Below are 25,554 nucleotides of genomic sequence, written 5' to 3'. Positions count from 1 at the left end.
TATTTACATTTAACCTTAAAGTGTACCCATACTCGCTAACTTCCCAGGGGAAGTGGGCGTGTGTGGGCGGGGCTTGACAAATTATCTATTGCGGGGGCGAGAACTGGGAGGTTGCCCTGCTCCACGGGAGGTCTCCCAGAAATGTGGGAGTCTCCCGGACATTCCTGAGAGTAGGCAACTATGTGTTAAAGAAAAGCAGCTAATGAATCTCTAGAGATTAAAGTGTCTTTTACATTTCTCTCTCCATTATTGAAGTCATGTTGTCTTACCTGTCAGCGTGAATTCCATCCCCCCCTTGTATACCAATGTTGTCTTACCTGTCAGTCTTTGATTAAATCTTGGTCTCCATGAAAATGGCCACCTCCATAGACATCAATACATGGACATAAGACACAATTTCTGAACTGTGTCATCATGCCACAGATGGCGAAGCCAACCACGTCTTGTACTGGCTCAGCATCAGGGAGAATGCCAGACTTTTCAGGGAGTGAGGGAGATCACCCCTATTTCAGGGAGTCTCCCTGACATTCAGGGAGAGTTGGCAAGTATGAGTATACCACTCGTCAACACCCAGTGGAGACAACCATTTTGTGGGCGGAGCCAATATTCACATTTTCCACGAATCAATGCTATATATTGGGATTAGACACTGTACATAATTCTGTCGCTTTATAACTGTTGAAGTATAATTCCTGGAGTATAGGCAGCATGGCGGCACAGCGGCTAGCTTTGCTGCATCAGTGTCATGGGTTCGATTTCTGTCCAGGGCACTATCTGTGTGGAGTTTGTATGCTTGTTCCCTTTATAACAGGTCTGGTCTTGCTGTAAACAAGTCACACATGTCCTCTCCGTGTGATCAGTTTGTTGAATAATTCATTTTCTGTTTCGTCCCGACAGTTTTCCAAGGAGATCCTGGTTACCATTTACTCCGCGTACATCGATAACTTTCTCAACGCCAAGGACGCGGTCAGGGTGGCGAGGGAGGCCCGGCCGGCCTTCATGAAGTTCTTAGAGGTAAGTCTGTCATCTTTTCTGGTAACAGTTGGGGATTTTGTGAAGCTGTCTTGGAAAATAAATGTGTCAGAACCCAAGCGGAGGGGATGTCACCTGTTAGCGGCTTCTAAAAGCGCAGCAGCTTTGCGGACAAGCGCACAAGGCTGCGGTATAGCATGCCCGTGTTGAAATCCACTATAGCTGAGCAGACCCCATCATGCAGAGCGCTTAAGGCCCTGATTGCAAGCTGTGAGCTGTAATGCTGCTAGTCACAGCCATAATAAAAATGCTATAATAATTAGACAGAAGTCTGCAAAATGTCTGGAGTGCAAAGCGCCTGCACGCTACTAATCTAAAGAGCACGAGGCAGGTGAGTGCACTTACATCAGTCTGTGAAACCACTGCTGACGATCTGTTGTGTACAGTCATGTGCGACACTGACTTTGGAGGGTCTTCTCTGGCCCATGTTCAACCAACCGAGCAAGAAAACCTGTGATCAATATTTAAAGGGCAACTGCACATTATTATTTTTGAAAAATTACTATCTGTACGTTAACAGTGGGGCCCTGCCCTTAAGAATCCCTAACGTGGTGGTTTGTAGAGGTGAAGTGATAGACTAGTGTGAGTCTGGCATATTTCTTCACTAAAACGGTGGACCCTTGTCTCTGGGGAGGGGAACATGAAATCCCTGGACCAGACAATGAGAAGATTGTATATTGTAATGCAACGGTTCCCAAAGTGTGCACTGCGGCTCCCAGGGGTCTCACGGGGTCCTGCGGCTCCCAGGGGTCTCACGGGGTCCTGCGGCTCCCAGGGGCCTCACGGGGTCCTGCGGCTCCCAGGGGTCTCACGGGGTCCTGCGGCGCCGTCACAGGGTGGCCAGCAAGAGAAAAAACAAACGGAAATAAAAACTTACCAATCCGGCGGCGCCCAGGACCCAGCATCCCCTGCCCTGCTCGCTTCTCACTGAATGTCCGGCATGACGTCATCACGCCCGACATTCAGTGAGAAGTGGCGGGAGAGAGGAGGATTGGTAAGTTGTTTCGTTTTTTTTTTATCTCTTGCTGGCCGTGACAGTGGGGGCAGAGTGAGAGGGGGCAGAGTGAGAGGGGGCAGAGTGAGAGGGGGCAGAGTGAGAGGGGGCAGAGTGAGAGGGGGCAGAGTGAGAGGGGGCAGAGTGAGTGGATGCAGGGGCACAGAGTGTGTGGAGATGAAGGAGGGCACAGAGTATGTTGATGAAGGGGGCACAGAGTGTGTGGAGATGAAGGAGGGCACAGAGTGTGTGGAGATGAAGGAGGGCACAGAGTATGTGAATGAAGGAGGGCACAGAGTGTGTGGATGAAGGAGGGCACAGTGTGTGTAGAGATGAAGGAGGGCACAGAGTGTGTGGAGATAATGCATGGGAACAGAGTGTGTGGAGATGAAGGAGGGCACAGTGTGTGGAGATGAAGGAGGACACAGTGTGTGGAGATGAAGGGGGCACAGAGTGTGTGGAGATGAAGGAGGGCACAGAGTGTGTGGAGATGATGCATGGGAACAGAGTGAGTGGAGAAGAAGGAGGACACAGTGTGTGGAGATGAAGGAGGACACAGTGTGTGGAGATGAAGGGGGCACAGAGTGTGTGGAGATGATGCATGGGAACAGAGTGAGTGGAGATGAAGGAGGACACAGTGTGTGGAGATGAAGGAGGGCAGAGAGTGTGTGGAGATGAAGGAGGGAACAGAGTGTGTGGAGATGAAGGAAGGCACAGAGTGTGTGGAGATGAAGGAGGGCACAGTGTGTGTGGAGATGAAGGAGGGCACAGTGTGTGTGGAGATGAAGGAGGGCACAGTGTGTGTGGAGATGAAGGAGGGCACAGTGTGTGTGGAGATGAAGGAGGGCACAGTGTGTGTGGAGATGAAGGAGGACACAGTGTGTGGAGATGAAGGAGGGCACAGAGTGTGTGGAGATGAAGGAGGGCACAGAGTGTGTGGATGAAGGAGGGCACAGAGTGTGTGGAGATGAAGGAGGGCACAGAGTGTGTGGAGTTGAAGGAGGGCACAGAGTGTGTGGAGATGAAGGAGGGAACAGAGTGTGTGGAGATAAAGGAGGGCACAGTGTGTGTGGAGATGAAGGAGGGCACAGAGTGTGTGGAGATGAAGGAGGGAACAGAGTGTGTGGAGATAAAGGAGGGCACAGTGTGTGTGGAGATGAAGGAGGGCACAGTGTGTGTGGAGATGAAGGAGGGCACAGTGTGTGTGGAGATGAAGGAGGGAACAGAGTGTGTGGAGATGAAGGAGGGCACAGAGTGTGTGGAGATGAAGGAGGGCACAGAGTGTGTGGAGATGAAGGAGGACACAGTGTGAGTTAGCTGTAAATTATTCTTTGACAGAAATATAATTGAAAAAAATATATAAAAATATTCTTTTCCCTTGGATTTATGTGTATTATTTTTGCATACAACTAAATAAGTATTTCTGTCCTGACCTAAATACTACTTATGTTTTTTTGACCCAACTACTTATAAAATGAGACTGCTCAGTAATTATGGCTTGAAAAAATTATGGAGACTCTAAGGGTGCCGCGAACTGCAAAAGTTTGGGACCCACTGATGTAATCCTTTGTTTCAGTAATTCCCATGTACATCTAATTACAAACAGCTATTGTAGACTATAGACTTTATGTATCCACTTAATCAATATCATACAAAGTGTACATACAGACAGTGGAGATAGATAGATATATATATATATATATATATATATATATATATATATATATATATATATATATATATATATATATATTGCTGTGTACAGATTAGTAGTGTAGGAAATCATTACAGTACATTGTGGCTGTTTATACACTAATATGAATCGGGTGATTAAATTCCCTGCTGCTGACATCAGGACCGGGATGTACCAGAGTCAATGAATGGTCTATTTATTGTTACACATGTTTACTCTTAATGGTCTGTTAGATGTCTGGATATTATTATTATGGTTAATTGTGTTGTTGGCAATGTTATTCCATTCCGTCTGGAAGACATTGTCTGCCCCGGCTCAGTCACTGCTTACAGGTGTATGCGGCAATGATTTAATTTCATTCCCCTGGTATCGTAGTGATGTTCAGTAAACACCCCGGTGAGAGTGTGCGAGGAAGATGCGTCATACCGAGCCAGCGCATTCATCAAATATAACGTCCGCTACTTTACTTTCTGCTTGTGAGACAGCAAAGGCTGACACAACTGTCCCAAGGCCGGGGCGTGCTGGAACCTGTAGTTCTGACGTAATTCTGTTTACATTGTGCAACAAACCGCACTCCCATAATCCTCTGTAAATGTTGGAACCAATTTTAGAGCTCCACAAGGCTTACCACAGCTGTGGAACAATATATAGGAGTTAAACATGGCAACACTCTGCATTAAAGGTAAATAAATGCTCAATTTTTTATATTTGCCATTTACAGCAATGCACACGTGAAAACAAGGAAAAACAGGGACTGTCGGACCTCATGATTAAACCCGTTCAGAGGATCCCGCGTTACGAGCTGATTGTCAAGGTAAGAGGCGGATTTTGCCTATTGAGCAGGAAAATGGCTACATGGTGGTCAACAAGAAAATGTTTTTCATCATCGAAACTTGTTCATAACCAAAAAAAAAGTGTCTCTCATTTTTCGAGTGAACTTGTAAAGTGGATGTTATTCTGTTGTTGTTGGTGTGTAGAATAGTTTTATGTGACAAAAGTGTTTGAGTGTTTGTATAGTAGGTAGAGGGGTTGTAAAAGTACCTTGAATACAGTTTAGAACAACGCTGCAGCGTAAGACCGAAAAATGTATTTACTGTCCTTGTTTCATATACAAAAAATTATTTAAGTAGGTTATTTTTTAACTGTATACTGCAGTCTGTTTTATTACATGTTAGTCGGCCAATTCAATCCATCTGGATAAGTGAAACTTTGCTTACACATAAGTAGCGAACTGTTCAATATAAGTGACCGCGTGAAAAGTGCGGGGTTTGGCGGGCAGGAAAGTTGGATCTAACGCCGAAAGTCTGGAGTGCAACTTTGCACAGCACTGATTCCTCGGCTAACCTGATGTGTAACTATGGACAGCTATTGTGGAACTACAAGTTTCAGCATTCACTGGTAGCCAGTCACTTGTTTTAAGATAAAGTTTCATTAAATAATGAACTCACTGTAACCCGTTGTTCACCGCATAAAATAAAATGTCTTTGTTATTTGTTGGAATCTAATGGGAAATTCTGCTATTGTAATTCAATGGTAAATTCATGTTTCTTTGTATTGACAGTGGGAGAAAAGAAAAACCCCTAAAAGCATATGCAACTGCTCACTACGAACGCCTACCACTGAATGGCTGTAGCCTGAATTGACTGTTAGTTTCCTTAGTCTCTAGCCAATCCAGGTCATAGCCGTTGAGCAGCAGGCGTTCGTAGCAAGCAATTGCTTTAGCTTTCATGGGGGTGGAAGGGGGTTCACCCATTGGTTTATAAAAACACAAGAATTTCCTATTGTGTTACAAAGATAGAATTTCCCATTGAATCACAAAGGAAAGAATTTCCCGTTTGATTGTCATGCATCAAAAACAATGAAATAAAGATTTTATTTTATAATACAAGCGGTGAACAAGTGTTTTAGGAGATTATTTTATTTATTTAAACATTATTTTAAAATAATTGTTGGTGTGTTTTATTTAATTAAATCCTCACTTGGATCTCTCTCTCTCTCTTCCTCTCTCTCTCTCACTCTCTCTCTCTTCCTCTCTCTCTTCCTCTCTCTCTCTCTTCACTCTCTCTATCTCTCTTCCTCTCTCTCTCTCTTCCTCTCTCTCTCTCTTCACTCTCTCTATCTCTCTTCCTCTCTCTCTTCACTCTCTCTATCTTCCTCTCTCTCTCTCTTCCTCTCTCTTCCTCTTCCTCTCTCTCTCTCTCTATCTCTCTCTTCCTCTCTCTCTCTCCACTCTCTCTCTCTTCCTCTCTCTCTCTATCTCTCTCTTCCTCTCTCTCTCTCTATCTCTCTTCCTCTCTCTCTATCTCTATCTCTCTTCCTCTCTCTCTTCCTCTCTCTCTCTCTCTCTCTCTCTCTCCCTCTCTCTTCCTCTCTCTCTATCTCTCTTGCTCTCTCTCTATCTCTCTTGCTCTCTCTCCCTCTCTTGTTGTCTCGCTCTCTCCCCCCCCTCTCTCTCTCTCTCTCAAACTCTCCCTCTCTCTCCCTCTCTATTTCTCTCGCTCTCTTCCTCTTCGCCCTCTCGCGCTCTCTCTCCCCCTCTATTTCTCTCCCCCCTCTCTCTAACTCTCTCGCTCTCTCTAACTCTCCCTCTCTCTCCATTTGTGTTTGAATCCCACTGTCTCTAAATCTTTTTGTCACCCAGGTTTAGGCAGTAACACGTAATTGTACGTGAGCGAAAGTAACACACACAATAAATCAGATTTATGCATCTGCCTTATATTTTCAATGAGGAAACAACATAGAAGCAAAAAGCCCTTTTTTTAGTTGCAAAAGCTGGAAAAGATGAAGATTCAAATGGTGTGAAGCAGTTGTCATCGCAGGGAGTGGAATAGGCCCCTCAGTGTTTATATGGTATTACAGAGAGCTTAGCGGTCACTATGCTGTATGGCCTATTCCCTAACGCTGCATTGTCACTATATTAATAGTCTCTGTGTTTCCTAGATGACCGACGCTTTAAATGCTGCTCTGTTTTTCTTTAAACCTTCGGTTCTGGGGTTATGAGTCTGGTTTTATACCAGGTTAGGTAATCCTAGAGGCTGGTGTGCACACGTACATGTGTGTTCTCATTGATGTAGGGTTGTGGACGGCATCCTGTACTGAGATCTGCCAGAAACGGCCACTAATTGAGTTGTGGTTTGGGCCAATTTTTAAGGTGAACAATTCCCTCGTTCTCCGTTTCTCCCGGAATACGTGCTGTAAACATGCTGTCCGTCTGCCAGCAACATCTGGCTGGTGCCGTTGCAGGGTCTTGTGCCACCCTTCTGTGCCCAGGAAACGTTCCAGCCAAAATGTGACCTAAGCCTTACGGAGAAGTGTGTTTGTTCAGTAAGTAGCCGCGGTCTGATGACTATAGCAGGAAAACTGCCACTCACTCAAATCCTTCTAGCACATGTCAAAGAAAGAACAAAAACTTCTCTGCACCTAGTATTATACCTATATCTGTAATGGGGCTCTGCTGATTGTTTTATGTACTAATGCAGGGGCAAACGCAGGATTTTTAGAGAGGGGTTTACATGGCACACCACCAGTGGGTGTGACCAGCATGCATGGGGGCGTGGCTATAATTTTAGACAGTGCTTGGCTGCTCTCCAACTCTTCCTATCCCCATCATATACACGGGCAATGCTGCCTGCACTACTGTTAGGGGCACACAGCTCTCCCTTTTCGAGCAGAGCCGTGTGAAGCGGGACATACCTCCCAACTGACCCTACAATCAGGACAAAGTCCCGATGAGTGTGTCAGAACAGTTGGCAGACTGTCCTGCTCTCTCCTACCTGTTCTTGCTGCTCTCAATACTCGTTGGGGAGAGATGACTGTGAACAGTGCAGACAGAAACGATCTGCACACAAGCTGCAAAGTGGCTGGTCCTGGGGCAGGGTTCAGCTACCTCACGCATACAGTGCCCCAGGCTGGGAGGGGGTAGGTGGGTTTCCAGGCACTAGGAACCACCCACCCCCCCTCTCCCCTCAGTTTGCCTATGTAATGGATGGATATTTGTGGTGTTTCATTGGCCTCAAACTATGAAACTACTCAGAAAGCTGATGATTCCCAGGGAAAGACATAGATGGTGTTAGACTCTGCTCAGACACAATGAATGACAGGGTTAGTTTACGTAATGGGAATATTATGCAGAGTAAGATCCCTGTGTATCAATTTCATTAACATTAAGTATTATAATATCTCAACTGTGATAACATACTATACTGCAAACTGTTTATGGGGTAACGTACCCTACTAGTACTATAAATATATATGGTATAGCATATAAGGTTACCACAATAGGAAACTTCTTGCTGTTCTCCGAGACCGTCGGGAATCCGTTTATGATGAAATAATATTTCATTTAAATAAAGATCCCCCCCATAAACCCTCTTTAACTAATGTGTTAATCACCTAAATCATCCTCCTCGTCTTTCTTCCAGTTTTTAGTCCACAAGGAATAAAAATAACCGTATAGTCCGGTCACAACGCCTCTCACTAACTAACCAATAAAAGGCAGTTTCTCTCTGATTGGTCAGAGCCTGAGAAAGCCGCTCTAATTGTTTAGTAGCGGTTAGAACGGCAATGAACCCGATTAATACAATGTTGTTCATTGATACGTGCGCGGTACGAAAAAGCATATTTGCATTAAATGGCGGGGCTTGCATCCAACTCAACATGACCTGCGGCGTATTGAAATTCTATACGATATTGTAGCTTCTCTGGGTGTAAATACGCCCCCCTCACGCTATGGGATAGATGAGGCACAACATTTGTTTTTTACCCGGTTTGCAGCATTTTGCCAAACCGCCTCTACTGACCTTTGTTTAGTCAGCTTGTCTCCTGTTATAATCCTTAGGTTATGCTCAAGTTTACTGTTAACGTTGCTAAATAGGACCATTTTATTACACTGGCCCAATGTGGAGTTTATAAATACCGCTGAAATCAATCGCTTATTTTTCTTGGAAACTTTTATTTTATTTTGCTGGGAGTTTTACTGGTGTGTTTGGCCGGCTGCTCGAGTTTGTTTGGAAATTGCACAGAACGCTGTTGTTAATGAATTGTGAGTGTGAGATATAAGTTTCTATTTATAGAGGTTACGGAGGATGAGATAACCAGCCCACCATATGCCATAATTAATATCCCATCTCTCAGTCGGGTTGCCAGGCAGCAGATAACAACACATGTACACGGACATATATGAATGACACATGTATGTATTGGATACGTGTTTACCAGCTGTTGTCCCGCCATGCCAATACAGGGGGGGGGGGGGGGGGGGGGAGACTAGAACGAAGTGCTAGAGAGTGGTCCTTCTAGGGCAGGCCTGGATAACTACAATTCCCAGCATGCCTTTCCAGCTATCGGCTGAAGGAGCATGCTGGGACTTGTAGTTAGCCAGGCCTGTTCCAAGGACTGGGTGTTACTACTGCTCATCCGCTTTGCCAACCTACAATGTACAATGTCGCTCTTACGCTCAACACCCGTTTACTTCACCCTCTTTTAATTGTTTGCACCCTACTACCCTGCAGATATTTTTCCAGCTGTAGCTGATAGATGTTATTATGTACTCGCACTAATAATCCAGGCTGTATGTCAATGGCTTTCATATTACATCCATCATCACCATTTATTTATATAGCGCCACTGATTCCGCAGCGCTGTACAGAGAACTCATTCATATCAGTCCCTGCCTCATCGGAGCTTACAATCTAAATTCCCTAACATATACACACACACACACACACACACACACACACTATGTTTTTGGAATGTGGGAGGAAACCCACACTAACTCGGGGAGAACATACAAACTACACACAGGTAGGACCATGGTTGGAGTTGAATCCATGACCCCAGTGCTGTGAGGTAGCAATGTTAGCTACTGTGCCACCCTGCAATGTGAGCTGTGTTCTGTGTATCAGTTAGTTGCTCCTGTTGCTCTATTTTATTTCCTTCCTCGGTTGTGTATTGTGTGGTCAGATGTCGCACATCAGATGTAACCTGCCCTCCTTTCCAGGCCGTCACTGGTAAGCGGTATTTATCTGTGTGATTAGCCACATATGACGGTACCTGGAGCACGTGTGGAGAGCAGACCGGGGCCGCGCAGGGCTCCACCACAATCTGATGTGTGTGTAATCAGCGTTGTGCTATATTTAATGCAGTGGCCGGGCAGAGTACTCCATGGGTACCTGCTGGGACACGGAGTCCTCCAAGAATGAGTCAACCTTAATTCTTTGTGTCCGTCGCTGTAACACACAGAAGAGGCGTCTCTGGGAACGTGCTGCCTGCTGCTTATACTGTACAGGGCCCTCTCTGTGACCTATAAACTACAGCAGGTCTGCCCAGCAACACCCCGCAGTGCCAGCAATTCATTATAACGAGGCCAGAGACATCCCCGGAGCGTGTGGTGTACGGAGAGACATCCCCAGAGCGTGTGGTGTACATAGAGACATCCCGAGAGCGTGTGGTGTACAGAGAGACATCCCCGGAGCATGTGGTGTACATAGAGACATCCCCGGAGTGTGTGGTGTACATAGAGACATCCCCGGAGCGTGTGGTGAACAGAGAGACATCCCCGGAGCATGTGGTGTACATAGAGACATCCCCGGAGCGTGTGGTGTACATAGAGACATCCCCGGAGCATGTGGTGTACATAGAGACATCCCCAGAGCGTGTGGTGTACAGAGAGACATCCCCGGAGCGTGTGGTGTACATAGAGACATCCCGAGAGCGTGTGGTGTACATAGAGACATCCCCAGAGCGTGTGGTGTACAGAGAGACATCCCCGGAGCATGTGGTGTACATAGAGACATCTCCGGAGCATGTGGTGTACAGAGAGACATCCCCAGAGCATGTGGTGTACATAGAGACATCCCCGGAGCGTGTGGTGTACAGAGAGACATCCCCAGAGCATGTGGTGTACATAGAGACATCCCCGGAGCGTGTGGTGTACAGAGAGACATCCCCGGAGCGTGTGGTGTACAGAGAGACATCCCCGGAGCGTGTGGTGTACAGAGAGACATCCCCGGACCATGTGGTGTACATAGAGACATCCCCGGAGCGTGTGGTGTACAGAGAGACATTCCCGGAACGTGTGGTGTATGGAGAGACATCCCCGGAACGTGTGACATACGGAGAGACATCCCCGGATCGTGTGACATACGGAGAGACATTCCCGGAACGTGTGGTGTACAGAGAGATATCCCCGAAGCGTGTCACGTACGGAGAGACATCCCCGGAGCATGTGGTGTACATAGAGACATCCCCAGAGCGTGTGGTGTACAGAGAGACATCCCCGGAGCATGTGGTGTACATAGAGACATCCCCAGAGCGTGTGGTGTACAGAGAGACATCCCCGGAGCATGTGGTGTACAGAGAGACATCCCCAGAGCGTGTGGTGTACAGAGAGACATCCCCGGAGCATGTGGTGTACATAGAGACATCCCCAGAGCGTGTGGTGTACAGAGAGACATCCCCGGAACGTGTGGTGTATGGAGAGACATCCCCGGAACGTGTGACATACGGAGAGACATCCCCGGAACGTGTGACATATGAAGAGACATCCCCGGAATGTGTGACATATGAAGAGACATCCCAGGAACGTGTGACATATGAAGAGACATCCCCGGAACGTGTGACATATGAAGAGACATCCCCGGAACGTGTGACATATGAAGAGACATCCCCGGAGCGTGTGGTGTAAGGAGAGACATCCCCGGAACGTGTGACATATAAAGAGACATCCCCGGAATGTGTGACATATGAAGAGACATCCCCGGAACGTGTGACATATGAAGAGACATCCCCGGAGCGTGTGGTGTAAGGAGAGACATCCCCGTTACGTGTGACATACGAAGAGACATCCCCGGAATGTGTGACATACGAAGAGACATCCCCGGAACGTGTGACATATGAAGAGACATCCCCGGAACGTGTGACATATAAAGAGACATCCCGGAACATGTGACATATAAAGAGACATCCCGGAACATGTGTATAAACTGGTCCCCATCGCAGACTTTGGGCAGTGCCCTTACGATGCCGTTCCTGACGTTCTGTTCTGTTCTCTAAGACCTCAGTATAAAGGACAAGTGAGACCCGTTCACCGCACACCCAGGAGACAGACATTTTGAGGGTTGAATATTCATCAGAATTCAGACTTCTCCCCACAGACACAATGTTCTGAGACGGGAACAGCGACACATAATGTCTCAGCCCAGTTACATCTCTGCATAGAAATCAGCGAAGTGAAGTTGTTTACAGAACGTTGGTGTCTCCGGTGGGATCCGGGTCTGCAGGAGCCGATCACTGACACCAGGACGATGCTTGTGGCCTGTAGCTGCTCTTCTAGAGTCATTTATGGTCTTTCAGTATTTCCTCTTTCGGCTTCCTGAAAGACTTTGGAGTGTTCCTCCTTGAATACACTGCAGTATATTTTCCCTAAGGAGCAATTCATAAGCTATAAATAGACAAAGATAAAGTAGAACAGGCAATTTCCTCTGTAATTCCAGATAATTCAATGTCAAACAATTTATTTTGTCCTTTAAATATTATGTAGGGCTCCCATAATTTTAAACTAAAAATCCACTACACCCCTGTAACCAGCTCACGCGATAAATCTGCCCTATTCTTCCCTTTTTGGGCAAAAAACTGTTACAGAGACTTATTCTAAATGATCCTGTTAATTGGGGTTCATCGATGGCATGCAAATCAGGGAACATCACTTTATATAGTCAGTCTGTTTCCTAAAGGATGTAGAGTTTACCTGATCACCTTTAAGATCTCCATGACAGGGACTGTATCTGTAAGGCCCCCCCAGTCCCTCAAAGATGTGTGTTTGTCGGTGGCCTCTACACTTATCATTATCATTGATTGCTCTGTTCCTCCTGTCAATAAAGGGATGGGACATCTGCCATTCGTGACAGATTTATTGAAGTATTTGGTCACTTTAGGACCAGTAACAAGTATTGTGAGTTAAAGATTTTGGGTGTAGAAATGGGACTGTCCCACCTCACTGATGGTTTGAACCTGGCTTCGTTGGATGTCATCCAACAAAAGTCTCCTTTACTGAACCTAAAACTCTCTGAATACTTTCAGACACTTGGTCCTCTCTTAGAATCCTCCTCCAATCTCCATCGCAGGCATGAACTTGAATGGGAAGCAGATCTGGAAACCTGGTAGGAAATCAGTGAGAGAATGTCCCACCAAAATTTCTACACTTATTAAGGATACAACCTATAAAGTCTATTATCATATCTCCAAGAGGCTGAATAAAATCTACCCCGGCTTGCTGGGGGACCGTCTGCCCTAAGATATAATTATATTGGGACAAAGAATCCTCAACGCTATGATAGATTGTGTCCCACGCACCTGGCACGTCCATGCACGGAGAAATTACTGACCATCTCATGATAGACCAGATCTTTCCCACAAAGTATCGAGCTTCCTGGGTCTTCTGAGAAGGTCTAAATTGTCCTAGTGCCCCCCCGCACCTCCCCCGTCATACATAGGACCCCCACTCTAACCATTTAGGCTTTACCCGTATATACATAGCTGCCTCTCCTCCAATGTGAACCTCAGACCTCCTATTTAATTGACCACTCCTCTGTAAACCATATATAAAGCCTACTCCATGATGTTCATCACCTCCTACCCCTCTTGTTACCTCTCACCTGTTGTTTCTTCCTCTCCAAATTCTGTTAAATGCTGTTACTGTTTGTTTAAAATGTGTGTATTGAAACATAAGCTGGATCTTGTGTGTTACAGTCCTTTGATTACTGTAGTGATTGTACTTCTTGCTTGTGTCCTTTCAAAATACTAAGTTTAAAAAGAAAAGTAATGGGACTGTCATGAAAGAAAACACTCCAGTGCAATGAGATTGTACAGACATGACAGGGCTGGGGCAATCAGATTGGACTTACTTTACTGAGACATCATATTGGAGAATAACATGTACAAACCCTGAGCAACCGGATCGGACAGATTTTATATACACCGGACACCCTGTTGACACTAAAAGGGATGGGGGAGTTGGGTGACTGAGCAGATACTGTCACAAATCTAGGAGATAAAGTTACCCCCCTCCCCGCACATGGAAATTATAAACTTAGCTGGTCCGTGATTAGTACATGATAATTCGCTAGTACTCAATTGTGTCCTAGCAAGTAATATATATTTTTATTAAACCTATTCTGAAATTATTTGCAATTATAGCATTGGTAATATAATATCTTTTAAATAAGTCTGTATTAGAAAATTATAATGCATCATTAAACATTAGTTCAGAACTGACTCACAGATCTGGGCTGTAGAAGGTCAACATCTACCTTAAGACTGTACTTTATTAAATGGAAAACACGTATATTTCTGTTCATTTTTTGAAAGTAACAAACACTGTGGCGCAGTTCACTAATAATTAATATATGTAAGAGCCTGTGACCCCATGCAGACGCTTAAGGAGATAATGTGACCTTTGGACAATTACAGAATGCAAAATTTGACCGATAGAAGGGAGGTGGAGCTCCACCTGCTGACCAGACTTGGAAATGCAGCATCTCGTTTTCTGAGCGGTGGTCTGCTGTTTCGGGGTAGTCTTATAGCACTGAGCGCCTCCCAGAGTCTGTATATACAGTTTACTATTTGCCGACATAAGATGGAGACAGCATTTGTGGGCGAAAATAATAGTATGAGTATAGTATGAGAGTAGTATGAGTATAATAGGAGTATAATAGGAGTATAATAGGAGTATAGTAGGAGTATAGTATGAGTATAATAGGAGTATAGTATGAGTATAGTATGAGTATAGTAGGAGTATAGTATGAGTATAGTAGGAGTATAGTAGGAGTATAATAGGAGTATAATAGGAGTATAGTATGAGTATAGTATGAGTATAGTATGAGTATAATAGGAGTATAGTAGGAGTATAGTAGGAGTATAGTATGAGAGTAGTATGAGTATAATAGGAGTATAGTATGAGTATAGTATGAGTATAGTATGAGTATAGTATGAGTATAGTATGAGTATAGTATGAGTATAGTATGAGAGTATAGCCTGCTTAACAGGCACTATATAAATAGATCTTGTCCTGCATATTATTAGTTATGTCTGCCTTAGGGTAGCGTTATTATACTCCGTATATATGTGTGTACATGTGTGTGTTTATTTATTATACATGTCTGTGTGTGTGGGTTACCCACTGACTCCTATTACTGCTCTTCTCCCAGGATCTCCTGAAACACACCCCCGAGGACCACCCGGACCACCTGTGCCTCTTGGATGCCCAGAGAAACATCAAGCAGCTGGCGGAGAGGATAAACAAGGGGATGAGGAGTGCGGAGGAGGCCGAGAGGGATACACGGATCCTGCAGGAGATAGAGGCCCACATCGAGGGCATGGAGGACGTATGTACACTCTGCTCACCGAACACTTTACACCCCCCCTATGTAATATACTCTACCTGTCTGTATACACCCCTACATTACCTGCTGTGACAGGATGGATTGCCTATGCCACCCTGTCTGTTTTTGCTGGGAACCGGCTGGACTTACTTTGCCACCGTTCCCTTTCGTTATCCCAAATGCGTCCTCTTGCCACAGTAGGAGGGGCTTACACGAGCTGCCACCACTGGACTCCTCCACGGCATTCAGAACCAGGTTCCTTCTGGGTAATTGTCACTACTAGTTTACCCCCTTGCTGGTACACTTGGGCTGGTACCCCTGACCTCTTCCTATAGATCAGGGTTGCTGTGGATGGATCCCCCCCTGGCCTATCACACTGGCCAGAGCTGCAGGGTAGCAGGCAGAGCGGTGGTGCTGGATGCTGGGTCCAACCCTCAGAACAGCCGGAAACGGATTAGATTTGGGTCTAATCTGTAGGTCACAGGGATTTTAGCATGGAAGACGTAGTCAAGCAGGTCTTGAAGCAAGTGATGTTTATTTAGCTCAAGTGTCCTGACAAGGACAATTCACACTGGTTGAAGGTACCAGTGATCAAAAGGTCAGAAGAAACAATAATGATACATTTCAGTACAAACCAGCGCGGTTTTATACAGTTTTCTACACAGCCTCACGGGGTAAGCCAGCCACAGTCTACTCTCTGCCAGTCTCTACTCATCGAAAACTTTACACCCCCTTTGTAATATACACTACCTGCCTGTATACACCCCTACATCACCTACTCTCAACCAGTCTCTGCTTTACTTCCCAAAGACATTACACCTCTATATCGCCTACTCTCTGCCAGTCTCTACTCACCCAAAACTTTACACCCCCTTTGTAATGTACTCTACATCCCCATACACCCCTTACATTACCTACTCTCTACCAGTCTCTGCCTTATGATAAATTAGATCATTTTCAGGTATATTGATAAGTCCTGTTGGCAGAGTCTAAGGTGTCGTCATCTGCCCGACACTCTAACCAGATCCCAGTGGGGTCAGACCAATTGGCTCAAGCACAGGAAGACCAGTTCTCCTATAATGTGACCATCACTGAGTGACCCTGGTGCTCGGCCTATGCATGATACTTAAATCACAATGCCTCACTATGTGTGTCCACATGTGGGACAATAGAGTAATCTGTATATTTTCTCCTCCAGCTTCAGATTCCCTTCCGAAGATTCGTGCGGCAGGAGATGGTGGTGGAAGTGGTAAGACCGAGCTCCTTTGCTGCTTGATGGATTTCTACAGGTGAAGGGTAGAAGGGAAAAACTAACAAACAATATACCACCACAGGATTTAGGTTCGGCGCTAATAGGGATAGGAAAATAATAAAGTATAAATTAAAAATTGAAAATCCAAAATGGATAAAATAAGAAGTAATGTAATATTCAAATACTGTAGAAATACTAAACGATAGTCCTCATGGTAATCCATGGCGTTATCAACTCCCCTGCTGCTCATTAAGGGTCTATTGGAACCATAAAGTACTGGAATCATTTGAAGATAATAATGGCGCCATTATTATTTTCGAAGGGTAGAATGGGATGTGTTTGGCGATATAATTGGAGAGACGTAGTGGCCCTAATAGGCTGTTAGGACAGTGCTACCGGGACATTCTCAGCCAGGTTGGGTTAAAGGGTAACTCCGCCCAGAACAATGGGGATTCCCCAATCTGGTTCCACAGCTATCGTCTTACCTCTCTTCTGTGAATGAGACGTACCCAAGGGGAGGGGAATCTGTGCCCATTCACCCTCTTTGCACAGGCTTGGTAGTAAGAGGATCGCTGTGCGGCACCTCCGGAGGTATCGGGGACCCCGGTGAATGGCGCATCAGGAGTACAGCTGGATGGATAGTAGTTGTCAGTTACTTGCAGAGAAACGTTAGAGAGTCCCTCTTCTCCTGATAGTCCTGCACCGCGCTGTCACCTGGCCGACGGCTGATTTATGTCTTGTTTCCCTATCTCGCAGAAAGCTGTCGGCGGTAAGAAGGATCGCTCCCTCTTCCTCTTCACAGACCTGCTCATCTGCACCACCCTGAAGAGAAAGTCTGGTTCTCTGCGTCGCAACTCCATCAATCTGTAAGTAAAGAGGGAGAGAACTGTGGTCAAGTCTCTTTGTTAACTCGTAGTGCTTGTTATCAGAGTCATTACTGGAGAAGATCCTCCAATCATCAGGCTCCTGACCTTTTTATAAATATTCAGTCTTTTGCAGCCTTGGTCAACATTTGGTTCACCAGATGTTGTGGAACTATAAGTCGCAGCATGCCTAACAACCTCTATAGGGCAAAGCATGCTGGAACTTGTAGTTCCCAACAGCTGGAGAGCTGTCACCTACTGCTAGTCTGCATTCTCTAGCGGACTCAAGCGACCAACTATTAGCGCCTCTGAAGCTGGCGATGTATCATTGAGGTACTCGCGGGAAGCTTAGAGGGCTGGTGAGACTAGATCTGTTCTCTTCAATACATTTTTAGATTAAAGTGTTACTCTTATACTTGTACATATAGAAGCAGGTGTTATTTCACCAGTCGCCATCCAGATTCTATGAAGTAAATTGATCAGTAAAATATCAGTCAAGAAAATGGAAAAAAGGAAGAACAATAAAGAAAGTGAGGAAATAGGGGGCAGATCAGAGCGTGGATAGAGGGGTAGGTGGCCGCCATCTACGTCCACTAATCCAAATGCCGAAATCAGTAGACTGGGAGTAGATGAGGGGAAGATGCGCTATATGGGGGTCAACGCTCACAAGATTTCCTGGAGATGACCTGTTTATCAGATAACAAACTTGATAGTGAAAGTTGAGCTTTAACTAAATGAATATCTGTTATGGTTGAGCGCCATAAACAATAAGTGGATAGGTTAGTCTGACAATACACAATAAGTGGATATGTTAGTCTGACAATACATTATAAGTGGATATGTTAGTCTGACAATACACAATAAGTGGATATGTTAGTCTGACAATACACAATAAGTGGATATGTTAGTCTGACAATACACAATAAGTGGATATGTTAGTCTGACAATACACAATAAGTGGATATGTTAGTCTGACAATACACTATAAGTGGATAGGTTAGTCTGACAATACACTATAAGTGGATAGGTTAGTCTGACAATACAAGATAAGTGGATAGGTTAGTCTGACAATATATAATAAGGGGATAGGTTAGTCTGATAATGCACAATAAGTGGATAGGTTAGTCTGACAATACACTATAAGTATATATGTTAGTCTGACAATACGCTATAAGTAGATATGTTAGTTTGACAATACACTCTAAGTGGATATGTTAGTCTGACAATACACTATAAGTGGATATGTTAGTCTGACAATACACTATAAGTGGATATGTTAGTCTGACAATAAACTATAAGTGGATATGTTAGTCTTACAATACACTATAAGTGGATATGTTAGTCTGACAATACACAATAAGTGGATATGTTAGTCTGACAATACACAATAAGTGGATATGTTAGTCTGACAATACACAATAAGTGGATATGTTAGTCTGACAATACACTATAAGTGGATAGGTTAGTCTGACAATACACTATAAGTGGATAGGTTAGTCTGACAATACAAGATAAGTGGATAGGTTAGTCTGACAATATATAATAAGGGGATAGGTTAGTCTGATAATGCACAATAAGTGGATAGGTTAGTCTGACAATACACTATAAGTATATATGTTAGTCTGACAATACGCTATAAGTAGATATGTTAGTTTGACAATACACTCTAAGTGGATATGTTAGTCTGACAATACACTATAAGTGGATATGTTAGTCTGACAATACACTATAAGTGGATATGTTAGTCTGACAATAAACTATAAGTGGATATGTTAGTCTTACAATACACTATAAGTGGATAGGTTAGTCTGACAATGCACAATAAGTGGATAGGTTAGTCTGAAAATACACTAATAGTGGATAGGTTAGACTGACAATGCACAATAAGTGGATAGGTTAGTCTGACAATACACAATAAGTGGATAGGTTAGTCTGATAATACACAATAAGTGGATAGGTTAGTCTGACATTACACAATAAGTGGATAGGTTAGTCTGATAATACACAATAAGTGGATAGGTTAGTCTGACAATACATTATAAGTGGATAGGTTAGTCTTACAATACACAATAAGTGGATAGGTTAGTCTGAAAATACATTATAAGTGGATAGGTTAGACTGACAATGCACAATAAGTGGATAGGTTAGTCTGAAAATACACAATAAGTGGATAGGTTAGTCTGATAATACACAATAAGTGGATAGGTTAGTCTGACAATACACAATAAGTGGATAGGTTAGTCTGATAATACACAATAAGTGGATAGGTCAGTCTGACAATACATTATAAGTGGATAGGTTAGTCTTACAATACACAATAAGTGGATAGGTTAGTCTGACAATACACAATAAGTGGATAGGTTAGTCTGACAATACACAATAAGTGGATAGGTTAGTCTGACAATACACAATAAGTGGATAGGTTAGTCTGATAATACACAATAAGTGGATAGGTTAGTCTGACAATACACAATAAGTGGATAGGTTAGTCTGATAATACACAATAAGTGGATAGGTTAGTCTGACAATACATTATAAGTGGATAGGTTAGTCTTACAATACACTATAAGTGGATATGTTAGTCTGACAATACACAATAAGTGGATAGGTTAGTCTGACAATACATTATAAGTGGATAGGTTAGTCTTACAATACACAATAAGTGGATAGGTTAGTCTTACAATACACTATAAGTGGATAGGTTAGACTGACAATACACAATAAGTGGATAGGTTAGTCTGACAATACACAATAAGTGGATAGGTTAGTCTGACAATACACAATAAGTGGATAGGTTAGTCTGACAATACACAATAAGTGGATAGGTTAGTCTGATAATACACATGTACAGCTGACTGTACCTTATTTGTAGGATGATCTAAGCTACACTGATTTTCTTTTACATCATTATGTTTAATTCGTCCCTGTGCTGGCGTGGTGGTTATAATAAGACACTATACATAGAAAGACTCTGGGGCAGATGTATCAAACCTTCTATAAAGGACAAGTTTAGATGTTGCCCATAGCAACCAAACAGATGTATTTTTCATTCGTGTGCTCGTGTTTGTAAATTTAGTTTTTCGGGTTTTTTCCATCTATAATTTGACATTTTTCGGGCATCTTAGGACGCGATCAGTGGATTGCCCTTCCTATGTGCAGAATGTTACAGTCCTGTGAGCACAACCAGATCTCAGACCAATAAACAGAAGTCCTAGAAGAGTCTGATCTTGTGGCCTCGTCCTTTTATTGCCGCAACAAGTCAATAGCCTAGAACATGGCACATTGTGCCTGAGCCACGTGCGTGTGCCCTCTGCTGGCCACTGTTGGCACTGCGGTAATGACATCCTCTCTTGTCTTCCAGATACACAGCAGCCAGTGTGATCGACATCGCCAGCAAGTACAAACTGCTCTGGAAGCTGCCCTTGGAAGATGTGGACATTGTCAAAGGTTTGTTATGTGTTCCCTTTATCCCTAGAAACCTCCTCCTACATTTCTCCAGATCAGATTGAGGTAATTTAGGGGAGGTTTAAGTTACCTGCTGCAGTTCTGTGGGCAGGGCATGCTGAAACTTGTAGTTCTGCAACAGCAGGCAAGCACCAGGTTGCCTACATCTGGCATAGGGCCTCGGCTAATTCTATTTGTGACATAAACGTTCAGGCCCTGAGTCACACTGGGTAAGCTCTGGTATGACAGGAGCAATGTGTGGTACCCGGTTGTGGGCATACGATGGTCACTATTATAACACTGATATTGTCTTCACCCTGGTGATAATGGCTATAGTAATTAGTATTGTATCTTTACACAACACCTCCGTTCCTCGCCGCTCCACTAACGCTCTAATAGAATGTGATCTGATTGAACAGGGACCTCACAAGCCTCAAACAGGGACAGCATTCAGAAGACCATCACCCGGCTGGACGAGGACCTCAGCACTATGGGGCAAATCAGCAAACTCTCCGAGACCCTGAGCTTTCCCCACCAGGTGAGGAAGATGAAATGACCATAATTATTGTGTAAATCTGATGATGGCTATTTATCAATGTGCTTTTACTGACAGTACAAACGCTGTGTTTTATCATCTCCCCCCCCCCCCCCCCAATAAAGCTTATATAATATCTGTCTGACCCACAGCAACCAATCAAACATTTGTTATTGTCAGTCTAACCTGCACTAGATTGGTCAGCGCCAAAATCTGATTGGTCGCTGTGGTTTATAACACTGGGTGATTCTATAGACTTGTATGTCCATTAGGGGGCAGTCCTGAGCAGCTGTACAATAACATCAGTTTTAGGGATAACTTGATAACGTTTGAGACTTTATTTAGCGTTGTGTGTGGACAATTACAGTGATTGGGCGTATTGTGATCAGATAATCCGGCCGGCTGTTGTCCAGCCAATCAGATCTGTACAATCTGCCCGACCAGGTGTAGGGCCGAGTCTGCCATAGATCTGGTTGTTCAGAGATGAATGCCGGATCTCACTACGCGTGGCCACTGTCAGTCGCCCCTAAAGCTCTGTATTTGCAGCTTCCTTTTTAGGAACAGATAATTAAAGTGAAATGTTTTTTTAATTAAAAAAATAAATCTATTTTGTAAATAGCCTAATAGTACAGTGTACAGGTAACTGAGGTGATCAGGACACTAATACACAGAGAGGGCCACAGAATAATGTCTGATACTCAAACACCAAACCCTCTATAGGTCATACAGTCTGTTCAGTTACCAAATATAGAGAGTGCTATGGGCGACGAAAGGACGGCGGAGGCGGCCATTTTCTCTTCTGAAGCAATATTAGCATGCAGCCTATCCATTCACTAGAGATTAGTGACTTCACCGAGTCCCTGAGTGTACAGCCAATCAATTCACTAGAAATTAGTGACTTCACCGAGTCCCTGAGTGTACAGCCTATCAATTCACTAGAAATTAGTGACATCGCCGAGGTGCTGAGAGTACAGCCTATCCATTCACTAGAGATTAGTGACATCACCGAGTCCCTGAGTGTACAGCCTATCAATTCACTAGAAATTAGTGACATCGCCGAGGTGCTGAGAGTACAGCCAATCAATTCACTAGAAATTAGGGACATCACCGAGTCCCTGAGTGTACAGCCTATCAATTCACTAGAAATTAGTGACATCACCGAGGTGTTGAGAGTACAACCTATCAATTCACTAGAAATTAGTGACATCACCGAGTCCCTGAGTGCACAGCCTATCAATTCACTAGGAAGTCACATTGGGAGGGTCGTCACCTTCTAGTGAATTGATAAACTGTAGTCTCAGGAATATTGCATCATCCCAGAAAATGGCTGCCTCCATTATGTAGGAGACAGGTCCTCTTCCATATAATTGATCTGTTTAGTAACCTGGCTCAATCTGTTACATGAACATGAATGTTTTCATCAGGGTCCCAGTAATGAGCTGATATCTGTGTTTTGAGTGTTACCAGAAACCCCTCCCCCCTGAGGGTCATTGTGTGAGTCAGGGTCAGACAGCCGGGCATTGAATCTACGGGTTCTCCAAGATATAAACATGGTGTTTTCAGTGCGTCTGTAAAGGTTTTGCAGCCTTGTAAACAAGTTAATGATCTTGTTTTGGACACTTCATATTATCACCACACGTACAGCCGCCAAGGTTAGAAATATAATTAGAATTTGCTCCTCACCTCCAGGGTATCCACCTCGATGTCTAGACACACAGATAAAAACACATAACATCTTGTTCTAGGAGATAAAAACATATATAGCAGACATCTCATTCACTGACCAATGTGTCACAAACATTTACACTTATTAAACATTTGATTTAGCCACAGCCAAACAAAGCATCATTTTCTATAATTGTAACCACTGTCCAATTGCTTTAGTTGTGTTTAATATGTTGTATATGTTTAAAGAGACAAGAAAATTGCGTAGAACTTATCTTCAAGCTTAAATGTCACCTTTAGAAGCTTGTAGTTTTATTGCTGTTTTGTATTTAAAAAATTTGCCCAAAATAAGGATTTTTTTTTCCTGTTTCTTTGTTGCAACAGTAACTTATACCATTGTCTGCAGCCTGAGCTCAGCTAGTGAGAGATACAGTAACTTATACCATTGTCTGCGGCCTGAGCTCAGCTAGTGAGAGATACAGTAACTTATACCATTGTCTGCGGCCTGAGCTCAGCTAGTAAGAGATACAGTAACTTATACCATTGTCTGCAGCCTGAGCTCAGCTAGTAAGAGATACAGTAACTTATACCATTGTCTGCGGCCTGAGCTCAGCTAGTAAGAGATACAGTAACTTATACCATTGTCTGCGGCCTGAGTGCAGCTAGTAAGAGATACAGTAACTTATACCATTGTCTGCGGCCTGAGTGCAGCTAGTAAGAGATACAGTAACTTATACCATTGTCTGCGGCCTGAGTGCAGCTAGTAAGAGATACAGTAACTTATACCATTGTCTGCGGCCTGAGTGCAGCTAGTAAGAGATACAGTAACTTATACCATTGTCTGCGGCCTGAGCTCAGCTAGTAAGAGATACAGTAACTTATACCATTGTCTGCGGCCTGAGCTCAGCTAGTGAGAGATACAGTAACTTATACCATTGTCTGCGGCCTGAGTGCAGCTAGTAAGAGATACAGTAACTTATATCATTGTCTGCAGCCTGAGCTCAGCTAGTGACAGATACAGTAACTTATACCATTGTCTGCAGCCTGAGCTCAGCTAGTAAGAGATACAGTAACTTATACCATTGTCTGCGGTCTGAGCTCAGCTAGTGACAGATACAGTAACTTATACCATTGTCTGCGGCCTGAGCTCAGCTAGTGACAGATACAGTAACTTATACCATTGTCTGCGGCCTGAGCTCAGCTAGTAAGAGATACAGTAACTTATACCATTGTCTGCGGCCTGAGTGCAGCTAGTAAGAGATACAGTAACTTATACCATTGTCTGCGGCCTGAGTGCAGCTAGTAAGAGATACAGTAACTTATACCATTGTCTGCGGCCTGAGTGCAGCTAGTAAGAGATACAGTAACTTATACCATTGTCTGCGGCCTGAGCTCAGCTAGTAAGAGATACAGTAACTTATACCATTGTCTGCGGCCTGAGCTCAGCTAGTGAGAGATACAGTAACTTATACCATTGTCTGCGGCCTGAGCTCAGCTAGTAAGAGATACAGTAACTTATATCATTGTCTGCAGCCTGAGCTCAGCTAGTGACAGATACAGTAACTTATACCATTGTCTGCAGCCTGAGCTCAGCTAGTAAGAGATACAGTAACTTATACCATTGTCTGCGGCCTGAGCTCAGCTAGTGACAGATACAGTAACTTATACCATTGTCTGCGGCCTGAGCTCAGCTAGTGACAGATACAGTAACTTATACCATTGTCTGCGGCCTGAGCTCAGCTAGTAAGAGATACAGTAACTTATACCATTGTCTGCGGCCTGAGTGCAGCTAGTAAGAGATACAGTAACTTATACCATTGTCTGCGGCCTGAGCTCAGCTAGTAAGAGATACAGTAACTTATACCATTGTCTGCAGCCTGAGCTCAGCTAGTAAGAGATACAGTAACTTATACCATTGTCTGCGGCCTGAGCTCAGCTAGTAAGAGATACAGTAACTTATACCATTGTCTGCAGCCTGAGCTCAGCTAGTGAGAGATACGGTAACTTATACCATTGTCTGCGGCCTGAGCTCAGCTAGTGAGAGATACAGTAACTTATACTATTGTCTGCGGCCTGAGCTCAGCTAGTAAGAGATACAGTAACTTATACCATTGTCTGCAGCCTGAGCTCAGCTAGTGACAGATACGGTAACTTATACCATTGTCTGCAGCCTGAGCTCAGCTAGTGACAGATACAGTAACTTATACCATTGTCTGCAGCCTGAGCTCAGCTAGTAAGAGATACAGTAACTTATACCATTGTCTGCAGCCTGAGCTCAGCTAGTGACAGATACAGTAACTTATACCATTGTCTGCAGCCTGAGCTCAGCTAGTGACAGATACGGTAACTTATACCATTGTCTGCAGCCTGAGCTCAGCTAGTAAGAGATACAGTAACTTATACCATTGTCTGCAGCCTGAGCTCAGCTAGTGACAGATACAGTAACTTATACCATTGTCTGCAGCCTGAGCTCAGCTAGTGACAGATACCGTAACTTATATCATTGTCTGCAGCCTTAGCTCAGCTAGTGAGAGATACCGTAACTTATATCATTGTCTGCAGCCTGAGCTCAGCTAGTGACAGATACAGTAACTTATATCATTGTCTGCGGCCTGAGCTCAGCTAGTAAGAGATACAGTAACTTATACCATTGTCTGCGGCCTGAGCTCAGCTAGTGAGAGATACAGTAACTTATACC

General features: G+C 44.1%; 1 protein-coding gene across 2 annotated transcripts in view; it reads left to right on the top strand.

Moving 5' to 3' along the window:
* The window catches only part of ARHGEF17 (Rho guanine nucleotide exchange factor 17), a 184,326-nt gene that overhangs the window by 139,759 nt on the left and 19,013 nt on the right, over nucleotides 1-25,554 (top strand). For both annotated transcript variants that reach the window (XM_075198530.1, XM_075198531.1), the window contains exons 5-11: nucleotides 898-1,014; nucleotides 4,441-4,533; nucleotides 14,924-15,100; nucleotides 16,296-16,346; nucleotides 17,106-17,215; nucleotides 20,574-20,659; nucleotides 21,076-21,194. In XM_075198530.1, coding sequence (XP_075054631.1) covers nucleotides 898-1,014; nucleotides 4,441-4,533; nucleotides 14,924-15,100; nucleotides 16,296-16,346; nucleotides 17,106-17,215; nucleotides 20,574-20,659; nucleotides 21,076-21,194 — 753 coding nt within the window. The remainder of the gene's footprint in view (nucleotides 1-897; nucleotides 1,015-4,440; nucleotides 4,534-14,923; nucleotides 15,101-16,295; nucleotides 16,347-17,105; nucleotides 17,216-20,573; nucleotides 20,660-21,075; nucleotides 21,195-25,554) is intronic.

This window comes from Mixophyes fleayi, chromosome 2 (assembly GCF_038048845.1).
Source record: "Mixophyes fleayi isolate aMixFle1 chromosome 2, aMixFle1.hap1, whole genome shotgun sequence".
Lineage (NCBI taxonomy): Eukaryota > Metazoa > Chordata > Amphibia > Anura > Limnodynastidae > Mixophyes > Mixophyes fleayi.
This window is presented reverse-complemented; position numbering and strand designations above follow the sequence as displayed.